Here is a 19,788-nt window from a genome sequence, read left to right as displayed (position 1 = left end):
AGATTATCTAAGAACATTGTATAGAAGAAAAGAGAGGAAAATTAAAATGACAACGTGATATCTGCGTTTGGGGATTACGTGGTGAGCAGGCGTTCACCTTGCAGGTGAAGGCTACTCCGCTGCAGGGACCGGCGTTTTCTCCCCGCACGCAGTAGGTGATCCACACCTCCCGCCGACAGGAGGAAGAGGATGCCAGCTCAGGCACCAGCTGAGGTTTGGCATTTGCCGGCCGCGGGCGCCGACCTCCAGGGGGCGCCGTGGCCTCGCGCTGTCCGGGCCGTTGCATTTCCGGGCACTGGGGCTCCGCCATCGTCGCCGAGCGCGTCCCCGCCGCGAGCCGCTAATCGTCCGCCGCTCCCGTTACCGGGGCAACCGCGGCGCCTCCTCAGTGTCGGCCCCGATCGTCCCTCCGCGCCATTTTCAAACTGCTCTAGCGCCGGAGCCCGTGCCTGGGCGGAAGGAGCTAGTGGGGGACTCGACGCCTGAGGGCTATGCGGCTGGAGGCGGAGGGAACGGCGGCTGGAGCTGCTGGTGAGTCCGGACGTGGGAGCGAGGGGGCCAGCTGCGGCGGTGGTGGCGCCTTCGCCTTCTGGGCGGTACCCGCGGGCCGGGCTCGGGCACTGCCGGGAGGCCGCGCGGCCGTGGGAGGAAGTGAGGCCAGGCCGGGTCGGACCGGGCGGGAAGGGAGGCGGGGACTCTTCCCACCCACCGCGCTCCCACACCCGCTTCCCGTCAACACCCGAAGGTAAAGTTGCAAACCGGAGATTGGGTGGAGGAGAGCTTGGGCCGGCTCGTCAAGGAGCGTCTGTGTGGGCCGTGCAGACAGGCTTGCTGTTGACCAATGGATCGATTTAAACATTAAAATACCTTCTCAGTGTAACAGTCATCCATGCTCTTTGTAACAAAAATGTCCCAAAGCGTAGGACGACAGCCTTTAATTAACCTTTGCCCAGCTCCTTTGAAGCCTCCCCACTGCTTTCCAGCCTTTACTACTTTGAGTTCAATAAGAAAGGACTCTGAGATAACCACAGCTAACGGATTTCTTTGTTGTCGTTTGGGGTTTCTTGTTTATTTTCTTAACCCCTGTGCACACATACATACAGCATTAAATGTACTGGTTTTCAGACGCCAACCCCCAGAGTTAAGTAGATGGATACTTCTACACATATATGCATGGGGGACCCCCAAACCTAACCTTTTATGTTGCTTTGCTGGAAACTTAGAGTATAGCCACCATATTTGGGTGAGGGGTATGGGGAAAGGCAACAGTTCATGGGTGGGGACGGCCTAACATGTTTCTGTCTGGAAGGATTTTAATCTGTCCTGTGTATTGAGGCCCTGGCCATGATTTATTGATTCATATTCATTCTCATTCTCTCCCCTCCAAAGCAGGATGTGAGGAGGTATTATCTCTGGGTAACTGGAGTTGGTAGCAAAGAGGGGAAATGTTTTGAGTGGTGCACCCCCTGAAAGTTTACACAGTGCTAGTAATACACTTGGATTTGTCAGGTGTATTTCTGATGTCTGCAGGAATTTCCCTAAAAACCCTGCATCACTTAGGTGTCTCTTCTGGAAAGAACCTAGGAAATCTATGAGGAAGCCATTCAAAAAAAGTTAACAAGAACAAAGAGAAAGATATACAGAAAGGAGTGACCAAGGAGAGTGACTGATTTAGAAATGATTTGATAAGTTGAGGAAGCATGGTACAGAAACCAAAGTGCTGGACCAGGACTCAGGAGACCTGGTCTCTGATGACTGCCCACCTACTTTGTGGCCCCGTGGTTTTGGAAGAGTTATTTTCTTGAGGCAGCCTTTCCTCATGTTTAAGTAGGGATAATATCATTGGTCTTTCTCCCTCACAGGGTAGCTGTGAGGATCGACTTTTACATATATGCTCACGCATGTAATGCATTTTTTATATATTGTGAAGAACAATAGATGTAAAAAAAAATTTTATTTGGCTTAGAAATACGAGTACTATGACTACAGTTAGTTAGCAAAGGTTAGAAAAGAGCAAAGTTTCTAAAGAAATGATCTTTGGGCTGAGCGTATTGGCTCACACCTGTAAACCTAGCACTTTGGGAGGTAGAGGTGGGAGAATACCTTGAGCTCAGGCGTTGGAGACCAGCCTGGGCCACATAGCAAGACCCTGTCTCTAAAAAAGGTAACAATTAAAATTTAAAAAAAAAAGAAATGCTCTTTGGATAACTCCATTTTAGGGCAGATTGATAGGAATATATTCATAAATATTTAGAAAGACAAAGATAAAAACTTGAACAGAGGTACTTAAGTGTGTCTTTTTTTTTAATTGAAGTGAAATTTACATGATGAAATGCATAGAGCTTAAGTGTACTATTTGAAAAGTACATTCTCTAAATGTATACACTTGTGTAACCACTACCCCAATCAATGTAATATTTTCATTACCCTAAAAAGTTGTCTCTTAACTCTAACGGGCAATCTGCAGCCCGCCTCACCTCCCCAGACAACTGTTGTTTTAATTTCTGGCCCTATAGTTTAATTTTACTTGTTCATCAACTTCATGTAAATGGAGTCATGCAGTATATGTCTGGTTTCTTTTGCTCAAATAATGTTTTTGAGATTCATCCATGCTGTTGATGTGTATCAGTAGTTCCTTTTATCCCTTAGTATTGCACTGTATAAATATATCATACTTTATCCCTTCTGCTGTTGATGGGAGTTTAGGTTGTTTCCAGTTTGGGGCTACTATGAGTAAAGCTCCTGTGAACATTCTTGTAGAGTCTTTTTGTGAATATTTTTTATTTCTATAAATACCTGGGAATAAAATCACAGGGTTATAGTCTAGAAGTATGTTTAACTTTATAAAAAAACTGCCAGACTTTTTCCAAAGTGATTTTACACTCCTGTCAGCAATATGTGAAGGTTCCAGTTGCTCCAGATCTTTGTCAACATTTGCTATTGTCACTCCTTGTAATTTTAGTCATTCTAGTTTGGGAGAAAATGTGCCTTGTTGTTTTCATTTGTATTTCCATGTTCACTACTGTTGAGCACCATTTCATATCATCATTCCCATTCAGACATCTATGTGAGGTGTCTGTTCGAGTCTGTAGCACAACTATAGTTTTAGCCTAAATTAATGTTCTTATTGGGATGTTTGTCTTATTATTGAGTTGTAAGAGTTCCTTTTATATTCCCTATACAAATCCTTTGTCAGATATTGTGAATATTTTCTCCCACTCTTTGGTTTGCCTTCTCTATTTTAATTGAGTATTTTGATGAGCAGACATTTTAAATTTTGATGAAGTCCAATTTATCAAATTTATCTTTTATGTTTAGTGCTTTTAAAAGAGGCCTCTCTGAGAAGTCTCTGCCTACTTCAGGCTTAGGAAAAATCTTTGTTTTCTCCTAGAAGCTTTAGTATTTTAACTTTTACATTTAGTTGTATGAGGAAGTATTTATTTTAATGCAGTAACAGGAATATCATAAGCATTGGCTTTAAATCTGAATTTTCCAGAAGGCTACCTACCTGAAGAAAAACAAAAAATAATTGCTTCATATTAAAATAATTTTTTCTTCTTATTGTGAAACAACAATCGTAGCTATAATAAGATAATGATGTTTCATTCTTTTCTCTCAGGACTTTAATTTTTGGAAGTGAATAAAACTTCTTTTGGAAGACAAGATGACTACAGCTGTAGAAAGAAAGTATGTTAATATTAGGAAAAGACTGGATCAGCTGGGATACCGCCAGACTCTGACAGTGGAGTGTTTACCTTTGGTAGAAAAACTTTTCAGGTAAAGACAAAAATACAGTTTTCAACCTGTATGATCCTAATCCACTTACCTCATTTCTGGTTGAACTTCATGCTTTGGTAAAGAAAAGGGTAGCTTTTCGGAAAGTCTTTCAATCATGAAGCTTATCTGTTTTTTCCCTGTCCTCAATCCAGGCCTTCCACACTGCAGAACTCTAAAGGCCACCGCTCATGCTGTACTGTTTAAAGTCAACATTTCTGAGGGTTTTCTCTGTGAATGGAATTACAGTTTTTTGGGTATCTTTTATAATTGAGAGACACTTTTCCCTTAAGTTCTTTTTCCCCCCTTAAGTTCTATGTCTGCTTCACTGGTCTTCAAATACAGTCATGGATAGTTTCATGACAGGGATACGTTCTGAGAAACATGTCATTCATTAGGTGACTTTGTCATTGTACCAACATCATAGGATGTGCTTACACAAACCTGGATGGTGTAGCCTACCACAAACCTAGGCTATATGGTCTATATCCTATGGCTTCTAGGCTACAAACCTGTATAGCATGTTACTATAATGAATACTATAGGTAATTGTTAACATAGTGGTGCCTATTTGTATATCTGAACATATCTAAACATAGAAAAGGTATTGTGTTGTGCTACAGTGTTACAATGGCCAGGATCTCATGAGGCAATAGGAATTTTTCAGCTCCCCCGATTATAAATCTTACAGGACTACTCTCCTTCCTATGTGTGGTCTGTCGTTGACCAAAATGTCATTATGTGGTGCATGACTGTATTTTAAGCCTCTTTAGAAATATGTTTTTAGTTATTAGAAAGTTAATGAAATATTTCCTGGTATTTAAATTTTCTGTTCTGTTAGCGATTTAGTTCATACAACTGAGAGCCTTCGGCAATCAAAATTATCTGCTGTGAAAGCTGAAAAAGAAAGTGCCAATTTTGATTTTGTTTTGGAACCCTATAAACTTGAAAATGCAAGATTGAGTAGAGAAAATAATGAATTATACCTAGAGTTAATGAAACTGAGAGAACATTCAGACCAACACGTTAAAGGTAAGTGAAAATTTGGTAATTTTTAAAACGCAATGTCTTTGTCCTTTTTGTTTTAGAAGGAAAAGCTAATGTCTAATTTTAAAACTGTCGATTAGAAAATATAGTAGTCCTACAGCTGGATGGTGTGTGCCTATAGTCCCAGCTACTCGGGAGTTTAAGGTGGGAGGATTGCTTGAGCCCAGGAGTTTGAGACCAGCCTAGGCAACAGAGTGAGAACTTGTTTCAAAAAAAGAAAAGAAAAGAAAATATGGTAGTCCTTCTGCTAATAGCCCCTGAAATACTATAGGGTATGTTGAAGAATTCCTGAGAAGGAAAATAAATGTGCATTATATAGCTATGATAATCACTATATGTGGATTAAATTTTTAGAATTAAAAATTTAATTAAAATTTTAGAATTAAAATTGCCATAGGGAATATTAAATGCTGGATTTGAAGAAATGTTCTTGAAACAACTTTTGTTTTTCCCTTACTGAAAATAGAAGTAGTAAATAAGGTGAAAACCATATATCATGCTGACTGTTTTATAGTCAGTCTTTGAGCTGTCAAGTAGAATAGGATGATATCAAAGGTACTACGGAAAAGATAATTATATGGTTATCTTTGTATGAATTATTCTTATATTCAGTAGAAAACTTTATCTAATCCATGGTATGAATTCATAATCCTTTAGCTTCAGACCCAATTTACTGGATCAAAAGCTATGATGTACGTTAGGCTAATACAGTAGCTGAAAAATAAAGGTTCCCTTTTGTGCTTAGTGAGTTATTTGCAGTTTTGTTAATAATAGTAGAAGAAGGAATAAGTGTCAGCTAAAGCATGCATAAGAAGCAGGTGGAGACTTTTAAATTGATACGACTTTTTGTATTTTGTGAAATGGAAAAACTTCATTGGATTTCTTGATCTTTAAAATGGTCTTTGAATCTTTTTCATTTTAAGAGTTGAAAACTTCATTGAAGAAGTGTGCACGTGAAACAGCTGATCTGAAATTTCTAAATAACCAATATGTTCATAAACTCAAACTGTTGGAGAAAGAGAGCAAAGCTAAGAATGAAAGAATTCAACAACTTCAGGAAAAGAATTTGCATGCTGTAGTACAGACTCCAGGTAAATGGATTCCTTCTCGAGACAAATTATACACATTTAATCTTTTAACGATATTAACACCATTGACTAAAATAGGACTTTGGATTGGATTTTCATGCTTAGACTTTAGTGTTGAAAATATATATTGAATAGACTATAAACTTCTTGATTTATTTCTAATGATCCGGGTAGTAATTTATACATGTGCTTAGAAATGTATGTAGTATTAGTTACTTAGATACAAGTAGTCTAACTTTAATGCCCAGAACTTTCTCTAATCAATATTTTAAATTCTTTTTTCTATTATTATTATCATTATTATTTTAGTTGTAAGAGTAATCCATACTTATTAAAGAATTTGGAAATTATGTACTTTCTTAGTTTATTTTACTATTTTTAGCATTATGCTCAGTAGTTATAGAGCAAGAAAAGGAAATGATGGGTCCAGGTGCAGTGGCTCACACCTGTAATCCCAGCACTTTGGGAGGCTGAAGTGAGCAGATCATTTGAGGCCGCTTCGAGACCAGTGTGGGAACGTGGTGAAACCCCATCTCTACCAAAAATACAAAAACTAGCTGGGCGTGGTGGCGCAAGCCTATAGTTCCAGCTACTTGGGAGGCTGAGGTGGGAGGATTGCTTGAGCCTGGGAGGCGGAGGTTGCAGTGAGCTGAGATTGCACCACTGCACTCCAGCTTGGGTGATAGAGTGAGACCCTGTCTCAAAAAAAAAAAAAAAAAAAGATGGGCCACATCCAGAGTTGGTGATTGTTCAGCAGGTATGGGTTGGTGGAAGAATCTCCAATATTAGTGACAAAATCATTAAGATAGCTGAACCATGGGATCAAGATTATGAAATTAAGTGAGTAACAGGGGGCTGCTGGATTATGAGGCTAGGTCAAGACAGATTACAGAGCATGGTGAGGACCAAAAGTAATTTGTTTGCTATGAAGATTGCAGTTAGAATGGAATTTTGGAGTTGAAGAACTAGAAGCCAGCAGAGTTCTGAGTGATGACAAAGGCCCAAGTGTAGTCATCTTATTGTGTACCTGAAGTTGAGGGGAGAGGAGACTCCTGAGAGTGGACAGATTAGAACTGTGAAGCCAGGTGGGGGAAGACTCAGTGGAGCGTGAGATAGTTTAGTAAATGAGATAGATGGACACGGGGACTGTGAGCCAAAGGCAGAAGAGACAGAGAAAAGTGGGAGTCAACCTTGAAAGTAACTAGAAGATTAAGGCAAAAAAGAGGATAATCAGGTTTCCTGAGGACAGAATGGGATAGACTCCGGAGAGATTCAATATGTGTAATCAATATAGTGAGTAAATGTAGATTTGGGAAGTAGAGGAATTCTTAGACTTCTCTTTCGAGTGAATGAGTTAGGTGGAGGATGATACTATTTGTTAAGTTAGAGAATGTGGGAAGCAGAGCAGGAGTCCATTTTTGGATGTGTGGAGTATGCTATACCCACAAGACATTCATATCTAAATTTTTGGCAAACAGTGGGATATGTAGATCTGTTCTCAAAAGTGTGGGCCCTGGTGGAGATGCAAATTTAAGAGTCATTGGAGTCTCATGGTAATTGAAGCTATGGGTGTAGTAAGAATTATCTAGTGAGATTATGTAGACTGGGAAGAGAGGAGACCCAGAGTCAGATGCGAGGGAAATTGGTATTTAAGGGACAGGTGGAAGAAGACAGTTTCTGAAAGAAACTGAGGAGCCACCAAGGAGGAAAACCAGGAGGTAAAGAAAGAAGGAATGGTTAGCTTTGTTCCGGTGTGTGAACAAACAGGTCATTTAAATACTTTTGGCCCAGTTTTCTTATCCTTAAAATTCCTTTTGTATACTCCTACCTCTGTAGGAGTATACAAAATTTGTTAGAATTCTAATGAGACAAAATTGTGGATTATGTTTGTTCTTCACAAGGATCTGCTAGTTTTTCAAATACACTTCTAATCTTGGCAAAATCCTTAAAGAGATAAATTGTCCATGTATTTTTGACCAAGACAAGATATATCTAGCCATAAGAAAATTTAGTCCTACTACTTGTAAAGATTAAGAAAACATTCCCTCCTAATTCAGGTTATAGTATGACTTTATATTACAGATGACATTCCATTCATTCTAACTTTGCTACTTATAATTTCAGTTATCTGCTATGTTGATATTACCTAATAACCACGCGTATTTTAGTTCTCACTGCCAGTTTTCTGCTAGTGATAATTTCTTGAGCTCATAATAGTGAACAGCACAGGCACATTCAGCTTTTTTTTTTTTTTTTTGAGATGGAGTTTCACTCTTGTTGCCCAGGCTAGAGTGCAGTGGCGCAATCTTGGCTCACCACAACCTCCGCCTCCTAGGTTCAAGAGATTCTCCTGCCTCAGCCTCCCAAGTAGCTGAAATTACGGGTGCCCGCCACCACGCCCAGTTAATTTTTTTGTATTTTTAGTAGAGACGGGGTTTCACCTGTTGGCGAGGCTTGGTCTCGAACTCCCAACCTCAGGTGATCCACCCACCTCGGCCTTCCAAAGTGCTGGGATTACAGGTGTGAGCCACCATACCTGGCCACATTCAGCTTTTAAACTTGCCAAAGTCTTATCCCCATCTAGTGGGCAAACATATTAAGCCTGGGCATATATGCCAAGCTTTCAGGCATATAAAACTTGTTTGATAACCATGTCTTGTTGAGGTTTTTAGGAATGCGTTGTTTAGTTAAAGATCAGGGTGGATATTTATATATTGATGGAGAAAATATTTTCTCAATATGTATTATGAACTGCAGACACACTTTATAACCGAAAGGCTAACCTGGAATATTTAATTCTAAGACATGGTTTTGTTTCTTCTTAGTTTTTTAAGACACTCATTCTTTTTAGGTGGCAAGAAAAGAAGTATTGCTTTCAGGCGCCAGCGTATGCAAATTGATGAACCGGTTCCTCCCTCTGAAGTCAGTTCATATCCAGTTCCTCAACCAGATGACCCTTACATTGCAGACCTCCTACAAGTGGCTGATAACAGGTGCATTAAATAATTCTTTCTTTGCTTGAGTTAATTGAGCACTCAATTAGCTATAAGTTTCTTCATAGGAGGGCTTTTTTTCTTCTTAACTGTTGTCTCTCCAGTGTCCAGCACAGAACTTTGCACAGGCACTCAGTAAATACTTTCAGATTGATATAAAATGTTTTTACTTGTTTTTGAAACTTTGATCAAATAGATCATATATCTAAGGTTTCTGTTCATACTGGCTTAAAAATTAGTGCCATCAAGAACCTGTTTAAGTAGAGCTGCTTTGACATTTTGTGTCATCTCCAAGTAAGAGGTATCTTTTGCAGGAATCTTTATTGCTTCAGATTTGTGTCAAATGTCAGTTAAATATGAAGAGATTTGTAACTGGATTTGAAATTCCTTTTTTAATGATTTCTGTAGCTCTGTGTTTATATTTCCTTACATTTGAATCATATATAAATTCCATTTGATTGAAACGTTATTAAACCTCCTGGACAAGGCACTGTGTAAGTGTTCTGAGGATATAAAGATGAAGACGATGGAGTTTCTGCTTTTGAGAAGCTTGTAGTCCAGTACTAGAGATGAGATGAGAAATTCACAAAACATCATTAAGAAAATTATAAGAGGCTCAAAGGAATGGATGAGCACTGGTCTCCATGGTAATAGCTGGAGAAGCATTTCAAACTGTAGAATACACTAATGGAAATAGTTCATGCAAGTAGCTTTTTATTTTGTAGATTATACAGAGAATGTGGGGGGTTTTATTAATCTCAATAGATAAATCTAAAAAAGAGCACTGGGACCAGGTGCAGTGGATCACGCCTGTTAATCCCAGCACTTTGGGAGGCCAAGGCAGGAGGATCACTTGAACCCACGAATTCGAGACCAGCCTGGGCAATATAGTGAGACCTTTTCTCTACAAAAAATTTAAAAATTAGCCGAGCATGGTGGCATGCACCTGTAGTCCCAGCTACTTAGGAGGCTGAGGTAGACAGATTGCTTGAACCTGGGAGGCAGAGGTTGCAATAAGCTGATATTGAACCACTGCACTTCAGCCTGGGACACAGAGCAAGACCCTTTGAGCTACTGATTAGGATCTCTTCACTCAGTTGTCACATGATATTTTTGTATAGTTACTTGACCTTAACTGGGAAGTGTTTTATTCTGATAATCTAGGACTTTTCAGACAATGTGTTTGTATTATTTAGGGAATTATTTGGGCTGCGTAAGTGACATTAGTCTTTTTTAATTGTCCTGTTTAATTTATATACGCACATTTTGTTTGTATTCAGAGTCATTCATGCATTTATGTGAGTGCAGTTGCATACATACTCTTCTCCTAAACCTAGATTAGTAGAAAATGTTGGTTCCAGTTAACATGAGGTACAAGCCGTATCCAGCCTCATTTACTCCACCCCATGGAAAATCTCTTTTAAAAACAGACCTGGGGCTGGAAGCACTGTGGTTCACGCCTGTAATCCCAGCACTTTGGTAGGCCGAGGCAGTAGGATTGCTTAAAGCCAGGAGTTCAAGACCAGCTTCGGCAATGTGGAAAAACTCTCTCTCTACAAAAAATTTAAAAATTACCCAAGTGTGGTGGCATGTGCCTATGGTCCCAGGTACTTGGGAGGCTGAGGTGAGAGGATTGATGGAGCTGTGGAGGTTGAGGCAGCAGTGAGCTGTGATCGGGCCACTGGATTCTAACCCGGGTAACATAGGAAGGCTCTGTCTCAAAAAAGAAAAAAAAGCAGACCTGGCTTCAGGCTTTGTCTTTCCAATATGAAAATGGATTAATTATGTCATAATGTATCTGAACAATTCAGGTAATTTGGACAAAATCTTGATTCTTTTAGAATTAACAAGTTTCAGAAGGAATAGGGTTATTGCTGTAGTTACATATGATCCTTCTTCCCAGGGTTTCAAAGTAGTAGTAGACAATACAGGGTTAGGGTCAGAAAACACATTTTAGTTTCTTATTTCACTTACTAAGTCTGTGAATTTTGGAGTAAATCTCAGTTTTCTAAACCTAAGAATTGGCAGCAGTACCTCAAAGAATTTTCCTGGGGATCAAAATGCAATAGTGAGGTGTTTCTTGCACAGTGTATCTGAGTTTCAAATTGTTTACTACTCAGTTTTAAATCTGTTCTTACAAACCAACTCTCCGTGATGATGTACTATATTTTATGTTGATTTGGGAACCCTTTGGCACAGTACGTCCTACCTCTTTGAGAAGCTGAAAATATAGAATTTATGAAATAACACATGTAGCTTCGTTTCTTATTTTGTATTTCTTAACAAAAGTATATTGGCATTAATTTAAAGTGCTTTTCAGGATTCAAGAACTTCAACAGGAAGTCCACCAGCTACAAGAAAAGTTAGCAATGATGGAAAGTGGGGTGAGAGACTATAGCAAGCAGGTAGGATGTTTATTTACTTGCATAGTAGGGATTGAGATAGGTATGCTGTGATTGTAAATAGAATTGGGTTATATTTGAAATTACTGAGTTTTTATACAGCTTTCATCTTTTTCATCAGGTTTGTTAATAGAGTTAATAGCTGGAATGGCTTAGTGGCTTTACTTACTTAGCCTGTCTCTTCAAAAAATTTAAAAATTAGCCAAGTGTGGTGGCATGTGCCTATGGTCCCAGGTACTTGGGAGGCTGAGGTGGGAGGATTAATGGATTGAAGAGCACTTATTTACTCCATTCTTTTCACTATTCATTGAGGTGAATAGTAGTTTTTTGTTTGGTTTTTCTTTTAGCTTAATCATCTATCTCCCCAAATATAATTTTATAACCATATACTGCTTTCATCTCAGGAGACATTTTATTAAGTGTGCTATGTTTTATAATTGTATTTTTGCGATTTCTCTACTCTTATTATACATTTTGTCATATTGAACACTAGTCTCTTAGAAAGTTACTCTTTTGTGTTGCCATGTTTTTTTGTTTGTTTTCTCTATAAGCACAAGTCCTCATACAACAGTTTTCTGAAGAATCGGGAGAATTAGTAGATGCAGAGTTATATTATAACCATAGCAAGCTTTGTCTTTTCATAATTTCTATTGATGTCTTGGCTAAATTCTGATTTGGGTAATTATAGGCTTGTTTTCTTAATGTGCTTCCTGAAGGTTAAATTGGGTAACATGTTTTTCATTTTCTGCATTGATGCATTTTTTTTGAGTGATCTGCACACACAAATATAGATGTGACTTAGGTGTTGGTATAACTAAGTCTTTAAAGTGTTTTGAAGATTAATTGGATAAAAATAGAGTTAAAGAAAATTGACCAGGCGTGGTGACTCATGCGTGTAGTCCCAGCACTTTGGGAGGCCGAGGCGGGTGGATCACTTGAGGTCAGAAGTTTGAGACCATCCTGGCCAACATGGTGAAACCCCATCTCTACTAAAAATACAAAAATTAGCTGGGGTTTGGTGTATGCCTGTAATCCCAGCTACTCAGCAGGCTAAGGCAGGAGAATCTCTTGAACCTGGGAGGCAGAGGTTGCAGTGACCCGAGATTGCACCACTGCACTCCAGCCTGGGTGACAGAGACTCTGTCTCAAAAAAAAAAAAGGAAATCATAATGTCAACCAAAAAACTTACTTCATGAAGAGATGTTGAAAGTATCCAATATGCACAAGAGTTTAATATTACTGGCATTTTTTCATTTTATAATTACACTTTCATTTATTTCAGGTACTTTGTGAACATTAACTTCTTACCATCTCTGTGAGGTGGCTGAGGTGTTTGGAGAAAACAGCTTGACTATTCTGATTAAAGCCACCAATTTATTGTGGTTTGCAATCTTAGTTGAGCTTACTCTGCTGCCTATCAGTTATTTGTCTTTTTTTGCTTGAGTTTATTCTTTCTCAGCACATATTCCAGATTTTGCTATTTTTAAGCTGTTTTCCCAACTTAGAATACCCATCTCCAGCCGGGCGCGGTGGCTCACGCCTGTAATCCCAACACTTGGGAAGGCTGAGGCGGGTGGATCACCTGAGGTCTGGAGTTGGCGACCAGCCTGACCAACATGGAGAAACCCTATCTCTACTAAAAATACAAAATTAGCCGGGCGTGGTGGCACATTTCTGTAATCCCAGCTACTTGGGAGGCTGAGGCAGGAGAATTGCTTGAACCCGGGAGTTGGAGGTTGCAGTGAGCCGAGATCACACCATTGCACTCCAGCCTGGGTAACAAGAGCGAAAACTCTGTCTAAAAAAAAAAAAAAAATCCATCTTCTGAGAATGTCACCTTGTCTCAACTTTCTATCTCTACCTTTAAAATTAGCCATATTTGCACTCAGGCTGTCTTAAGACTTAGTGGGCAGGGTATTGTTCTTCCTGTTTAAGGCTGAGTTGCCTGTGCTTTTGACCCCATTTCCTCTTTTTTCCTTAGGACCTTACTTTAATCAATTATTCTTTTTTTCTTTAACAAGTACTTATATAACCACTTTACAATGATTAATTAATTTAATCTTCATAACAATCCTGTGAAGATGTACTTCTATTGTCATAGCTAACATCCCTTTTAAAAAACTCTTACTTTTTTGTTCTGAGATGGAGTCTCGCTCTGTCACCCAGGCTGGAGTGCAGTGGCGCGATCTTGGCTCACTGCGAGCTCCACCTCCTGGGTTCATGCCATTCTCCTGCCTCGGCCTCCTGAGTAGCTGGGACTGCAGGCACCCACCACCACGCCTGGCTAATTGTTTGTATTTTTTAGTAGAGACAGGGTTTCACTGTGTTAGCCAGGATAGTATCGATCTCCTGACCTTGTGGTCCTCTCACCTCGGCCTCCCAAAGTGCTGAGATTACAGGCATGAGCCACTACGCCCGGCCAAAAAACTTCTTTAACTACCTCCCCCTCTTGAGGATTCCTTCTCTCTCTCTATGCAGACTTCTCCAAAGACTGTCTTACTTGATATCTCCATTTCTGTCTCTGCTTCTCCACTTCCTGCTCACTCCTTAACCTATTGTAGTCTGTCTTCCGCACTCACTAGGTGAACTGGTCTAGTTAATTACATTAGTAACATTAATTGCTAGATCCAAAAGGATACTTAAGTCTTTATTTTCTTGACCTACTCTGTGGTATTTGATATTATTGATAATTGCTCTTTGATACTCTTCCATGACTTCATTGTTTTCCAGTTTTCTTTTTTTTAAGCCTCTTATAATTTTTTTTTTTTTTTGCTTTTTTTCACCTGTCCACTCCTTGAAATATTACTGTTTTCTTGGATTCTGTCTTTGACCCCTTCTCCTCTTCTGTATCTTTTCTCAAGTGTCCTCACCTGCTCTCTTGGTTTAAAATACTGCCTGTATATTGGTGACTCCATCTGTCTCTGGCTCAAACTTCTCTGCTGAACTCCAGACCCATATACCCACCTTTACACTGGGCATTTCCACTTGGGTGTAGTCTTTTTGTACTCATATGCCTTGTACTGAACTTTTTCTCTTCTGGTTTCAACTCCTATATTCTCTACTTTGGTTGGTAGCATCAATGTTTGCCCAAGTGCACATTCTGTATTCTTCCTAGGTCTCTTTCTCTTGCCTTCACATACCACTCACCAAGTTCTGTCATTTCTCCTGGCTAAGTGCTTCTTAAACTTATTTCTTCAGTTCTATCCTCTACCACTGTTTTATTTTAGTTATTAATTGTTTCTAATGCATTTCTGCATTAGGTCTCCCTGCCCCTGCCTCTGTTTTTATTCCTGTCAATTTCATCCTTTAGTCCAGCATAATCGTAATTAGTTTTGTCCTAATTCTTCAGACATCTCCAACTACTAGATCCTATGCACATTACATCCAGTCATACCAAGCTATTTCTGCTGTCTCAAATATTCCATGTTTTTTGCTTTTTGGTATGTTTGGAATGTTTGGTTATTATTTAAGAAAACCAAAGCTTGGGCCAGGAGTGGTGGTTCACGCCTATAATCCCAGCACTTTGGGAGGCCGAGGCGGGCAGATCACCTGACGTCAGGAGTTCAAGACCAGCCTGGCCAAGATGGTAAAACCCCATCTCTACTAAAAATACAAAAATTAGCCAGGCGTGGTGGCACATGCCTGTAGTCCCAGCTACTCAGGAGGCTGAGGCAGGAGAATCGCTCAAACCCGGGAGGCAGAGGTTACAGTGACCCGAGATCATGCCACTGCACTCCAGACTGGGTGACAGAGTGAAACTCTGTCTCAAAAAGAAAAAGAAAGCCAAAGCTTGAAAGTGTGAACCTTTCCAAATTCTTACATAAATAACAGATAATTAAAGTCACCCCAGTTTCCTGTTCTTTTTAATATTGAGATTCAGTAGCAACTTACTTTTCTTAGTGTGTTACACTCATTCATTTATTCTACCAGGAACTGAAGTAGTTTAGATTCAGTTCTAGTACTTGAGCATGTGTATAATCTGCTAGCAAGTTTCTTTTTATATAAACATTGTTAAATCTTAAAGGAGGGAAAAAAATACAAAAATTAAATTAGGAAGAATCTATAGTAAAAATACATATGAAAGATATATTGGCAGTATGTCTGTTGAGATTTTCTATGTAATTTATTTTTGTTCTGCATTTATGCATATAATATATGGACACAAATATGAATGTTAATCTCTTGTATACATTGGGACATAAGAAAATATATCCAAATAAATATTTGTTCAGTGTTAATCATTCGGTTGAAAACCAGATTTTTTAAAATGACAGCATGACTGTATCTTCAGATTGAGCTAAGAGAACGAGAGATAGAACGACTGTCAGTTGCTTTGGATGGTGGTCGGTCCCCTGATGTCCTTTCTCTGGAGTCTAGAAATAAAACCAATGAAAAGCTTATTGCTCATTTGAATATTCAGGTAATGGCTTTTATAATTATTTCACTGAGTGTATATAATGGTGTTTATAATAAACACTATATGTTTATAATAGTCTATGGGTTTGTAAAAGTGGCAAGAATTGTTCACTGAGGTATTATTTGCAATAGGAAAAATTTGATAGAACCATAGTATCCAGAAATAGGGTGGAGTTATTGAAAAATCATGTTTTCAAAGACTAATGAGGCAGTAATTAACATGCACCATAACATTAACAATTTAAAGGAAGAGAATAAACTCTGGGCACATGATTGTCAGTTTGCTTTTAAGAAAATGTAGATATGGACTTGGAAAGAGAAAACAAAGAGAATATACCAAAGTATACTAACAAAGCTTATCTTTGTGTGGTGGGATATTCTCCTTTATGGTTTTCTCTTTTTCTTTTTTTAAATTTTTGTGAGTATATATTTATTTTATAATGTAAAAATTTAAAAATGTATATAAAAATTAAATACCTAGCTTTTATCTACTTACGTAATGGATTCCTTTGCCATGCATTTGACCTAAGGCTGAAAGAGCAGGAGAGTTCCATGCAGCATGACACATGAACTTTAGACTAAATTTTGGTATGACAGAGTTGCCTGGGCTACAAACAGAATATAATAAGTAAAAAATATCAACAGTAGCTCTAGAGGAGTGCTGTCCCATAGAAATATGATATGAACCATATATGTAATTAAAATTTTTCTAGTAGCAGCTTGATTTAAAAAAATAAAAAGAGATGAAATTAATTGTAATAATGTATTTACCCCAGTATGTCCAAAATATTATCATTTCAACCAGTAATATTTTTACATACGTATTTTTTTGTTTGTATTATCTTTGAAATCCTGTGTATATTTTACAGTTATAGCACATCTCAATTTACACTAGCCACATTTCAGATGCTCAGTAGCCACGGGTTGCTAGTGGCTACTATATTGAACAACACAGTCTATTATCATCTTGATATTCTTGTTGTATACAACTCTGTATTGGGAAAAAGTTCACACAAATTTCTTGTCCTTTCTATGCTTGAAAATCAAAGCCAATGGATATGTACTTTCATTACACTGCACATGGACAGTTTTGTAAATAACAATATAAATTTGCAAATATAAAATAGCTGTAGTTTTAATCTTCAATGATTTTTAAAATATAGTTTTTTGAAGTATTATTTGGAAAGTCAGTGTTTAGGATAATTTTCCAATTCATATGCCTCATAAATTACAACTCCAATTTAGGTTGACTTTCTTCAGCAAGCTAATAAAGACCTGGAGAAGCGTATACGAGAGCTTATGGAAACCAAGGAAACAGTGACATCTGAAGTTGTTAATTTAAGTAACAAAAATGAAAAACTCTGCCAAGAATTAACTGAAATAGATCAGTTAGCACAGCAGTTGGAAAGACATAAAGAAGAAGTGCTTGAGACTGCTGATAAAGAGCTTGGGGAAGCAAAGGTAATGAATGATATGTGTAGATTGTGAGAGTGTTCATTAATTCTCCTAGCACACAGTAAGCTTGATCCCTTTTAATATCTGCATTCAGGTTTTTGGTTTATTTTGTGTGTCTGTTTTTGTTTTTTTGCTTTGGTAATTCAGGGTTTTCTGAAGTGTTGTTTACACCCTGTAAATGATTGTAATTGTTTTAGTTGTTTGAGTGTCTCTCTGAAGCACACCTATTCTTAGGATGGATCTCCAAACTCTAGTCTGTTTTCCTTCAAGATTTTTATCTCTGCCCCTTTATCTGTGCATTGTGAGAGAGCTTTTGAAGTTTCCCCTCTATGTCATTTTTGCTCAAGAATCCTTTTTTTTTGAGACAGAATCTCTGTCTCCCAGGCTGGAGTGCAATGGTGTGATATCGGCTCACTGCAACCCTCGTCTCCTGGGTTCAAGTGATTCTCCTGCCTCGGCCTCCAAGTAGCTGGAATTACAGGTGCCCACCACCATGCCCAGCTAATTTTTGTACTTTTAGTAGAGATGGGGGTTTCACCATGTGGGCCAGACTGGTCTCGAACTCCTGACCTCAGGTGATCCATCCACCTCATCCTCCCAAAATGCTGGGATTACAGGCGTGAGCCACCGCGCTCGGCTTGTGTTTTTTTAGACATGGTCTTGCTCTGTTGTCCAGGCTGGAGTGTGGTGGGACAATCATAGCTCACTGCAGCCTCAACCTCCTCAGGCTCAAGCAATCCTCCCATCTCAGCCTCCTGAGTAGCTGGGACTACAGGTGCATGCCACAAGGAATTTTTTAATTTTTTGCAGAGATGGGATCTCACTGTGTTGCCCAGGTTGGTCTCAAACTCCTGGGTTAAGCAATCCTCCTGCCTCAGCCTCCCTAAGTGCTCAGATTACAGGCACGAGCAGCCATGCCTGGCCACCAAGAATTCTTTAAAAGTGTTTTTAAAACTGTGTATGCTATGTCCTTGCACATTTTTAAGTTGGTAATTATAATAGCATTTTTCATCTTTTAAGTTTAAATGGAAAGGGTGATATTTCCAGTCTATTTTAAATATAATATCTTAAAATAAAACTATTTCATTGTTCTTTTAATTATAGCCAGTAAAATCTAAATGATCCTTTCTCCTTGAAATTTCCACAAAATTTTATCCTGTTTCAACTAGTTTTATGCTTGAAAATCTATTCATGATCACATTATCATACATCTGTACAATAAAAAGAACAAATTTAAAAAGAATGAATTTTTTTAATTAAAAAAAATTCTGACAGCCTATCTGATGGTAAAAAAAAGAAATTTTTTATTTTTAAAAATTTCCTGTAACTGTAAGGTTCAAGGTGTTAACATTTTTATCTGAATAGTGTCATCATTACAATTATTAATTATCGGTGGGTTAAAGTGACAAATATACCACAAATGTTGATATTTATGAAATAAAAAAGTAAAATTTTATTGGAAATACATCTCTTAATGAATTATAATGGGAGAAAATAGTGTCTTATTTAAAGCCTTTGGCCAGCCCCAACATTTCGGATTATCTTTTGATCTGGTACTCTAAAAGTTTTTTATATCTTGAGACAGTGCACTATTGGGGTATGAATGAGATACATGCCCTTCTTTGAACATTGAGAGAAAGGCAGCTATAAAAGGGAGGGTAGGAATGCAGAACTCACATGATAGCCAGGCCACAAACAAGTTATTAGGTAGATCATTTTTAAGAAGCACTGAATATGCAAATTAAGAATTCAGATGCTGATTCCTTAGAACTATGTGCATACCATAGTTTTATGTAATACTTGGAAAGTGTTCAGTTTATCCCAGGAGTAAGTATAATCCAGTTTGAAGACCACTGCTCTACATCACCAAATTGACTTTATATAGTGCCACCTCTACTAATTAGTGGAATAGAAGGAAATTACCTCAATATTTTAAAAACCATGTATGAAAGGCCGACAGCAAACAATCATACTCAGTGGTGAAAAACTGGAAGTTTTTCCTCTAAGATGAAGAACAAGGAGGGATTCCCACTCTTGTCACTACTACTCAACATAGTACTGGAAGTCCTAGCCAGAGCAGTTAGGCAAGAAAAGGCATACAAATTGCAAAGAAAGAATAAAATTATCTCTGTTTACAGATGGCATAATTTTATATGTAGAAAGCCTTCAACATTCCACAAAAACCAGAACTAATAAACTAATTCAGCAAAATTGCAGGATACAAAATCAGCACACAAAAATCAGATGTTTTTCTATACACTAAGAATAAACTATCCAAAAAGGAAATTAAGAAAGTAATCCCATCTGCAGTAGCATCAAAAGGAATAAAATACTTAGAAATAAACTTAACCAATGAGATGAAAAACCCATACACTTGAAAAACTATACAGCATTGCTAAAGAAGTTAAAGAAGACGCAAATAAATGGAAAGACATTCCGTGTCCGTGGATTGGAAGATCCAATATTGTTAAAGTGTCCATACAACTCAAATTCAGTGAAATCCGTATCAAAATCCCAGTGGTGTGTTTTTTTGGTTTTTTTTTTGGCAAAAATAGAAAAAACTTCTAAAATGCATATGGAATCTCCAAGGACCCCAGACCACCAACACAATCT

General features: G+C 38.3%; 1 protein-coding gene across 6 annotated transcripts in view; it reads left to right on the top strand.

Moving 5' to 3' along the window:
* Positions 1 to 259: 259 nt before the first annotated feature.
* Positions 260 to 19,788, top strand: part of CEP135 (centrosomal protein 135) — an 85,786-nt gene continuing 66,257 nt past the window's right edge. For 2 of the 6 annotated variants that reach the window (XM_054553999.2, XM_054554001.2), the window contains exons 1-8: positions 290 to 531; positions 3,620 to 3,777; positions 4,616 to 4,806; positions 5,745 to 5,912; positions 8,761 to 8,902; positions 11,223 to 11,307; positions 15,596 to 15,724; positions 16,966 to 17,181. In XM_054553999.2, coding sequence (XP_054409974.1) covers positions 3,665 to 3,777; positions 4,616 to 4,806; positions 5,745 to 5,912; positions 8,761 to 8,902; positions 11,223 to 11,307; positions 15,596 to 15,724; positions 16,966 to 17,181 — 1,044 coding nt within the window. In that variant the 5' untranslated portion in view covers positions 290 to 531; positions 3,620 to 3,664. The other 4 variants (XM_054553997.2, XM_054553998.2, XM_054554000.1 and 1 more) reach the window with 4 other exon arrangements.

This window comes from Pongo abelii, chromosome 3 (assembly GCF_028885655.2).
Source record: "Pongo abelii isolate AG06213 chromosome 3, NHGRI_mPonAbe1-v2.0_pri, whole genome shotgun sequence".
Taxonomy (NCBI): Eukaryota; Metazoa; Chordata; class Mammalia; order Primates; family Hominidae; genus Pongo; species Pongo abelii.
Note: the sequence above shows the minus strand (reverse complement) of the source record. Positions and strands in the feature narration are given on the sequence as shown.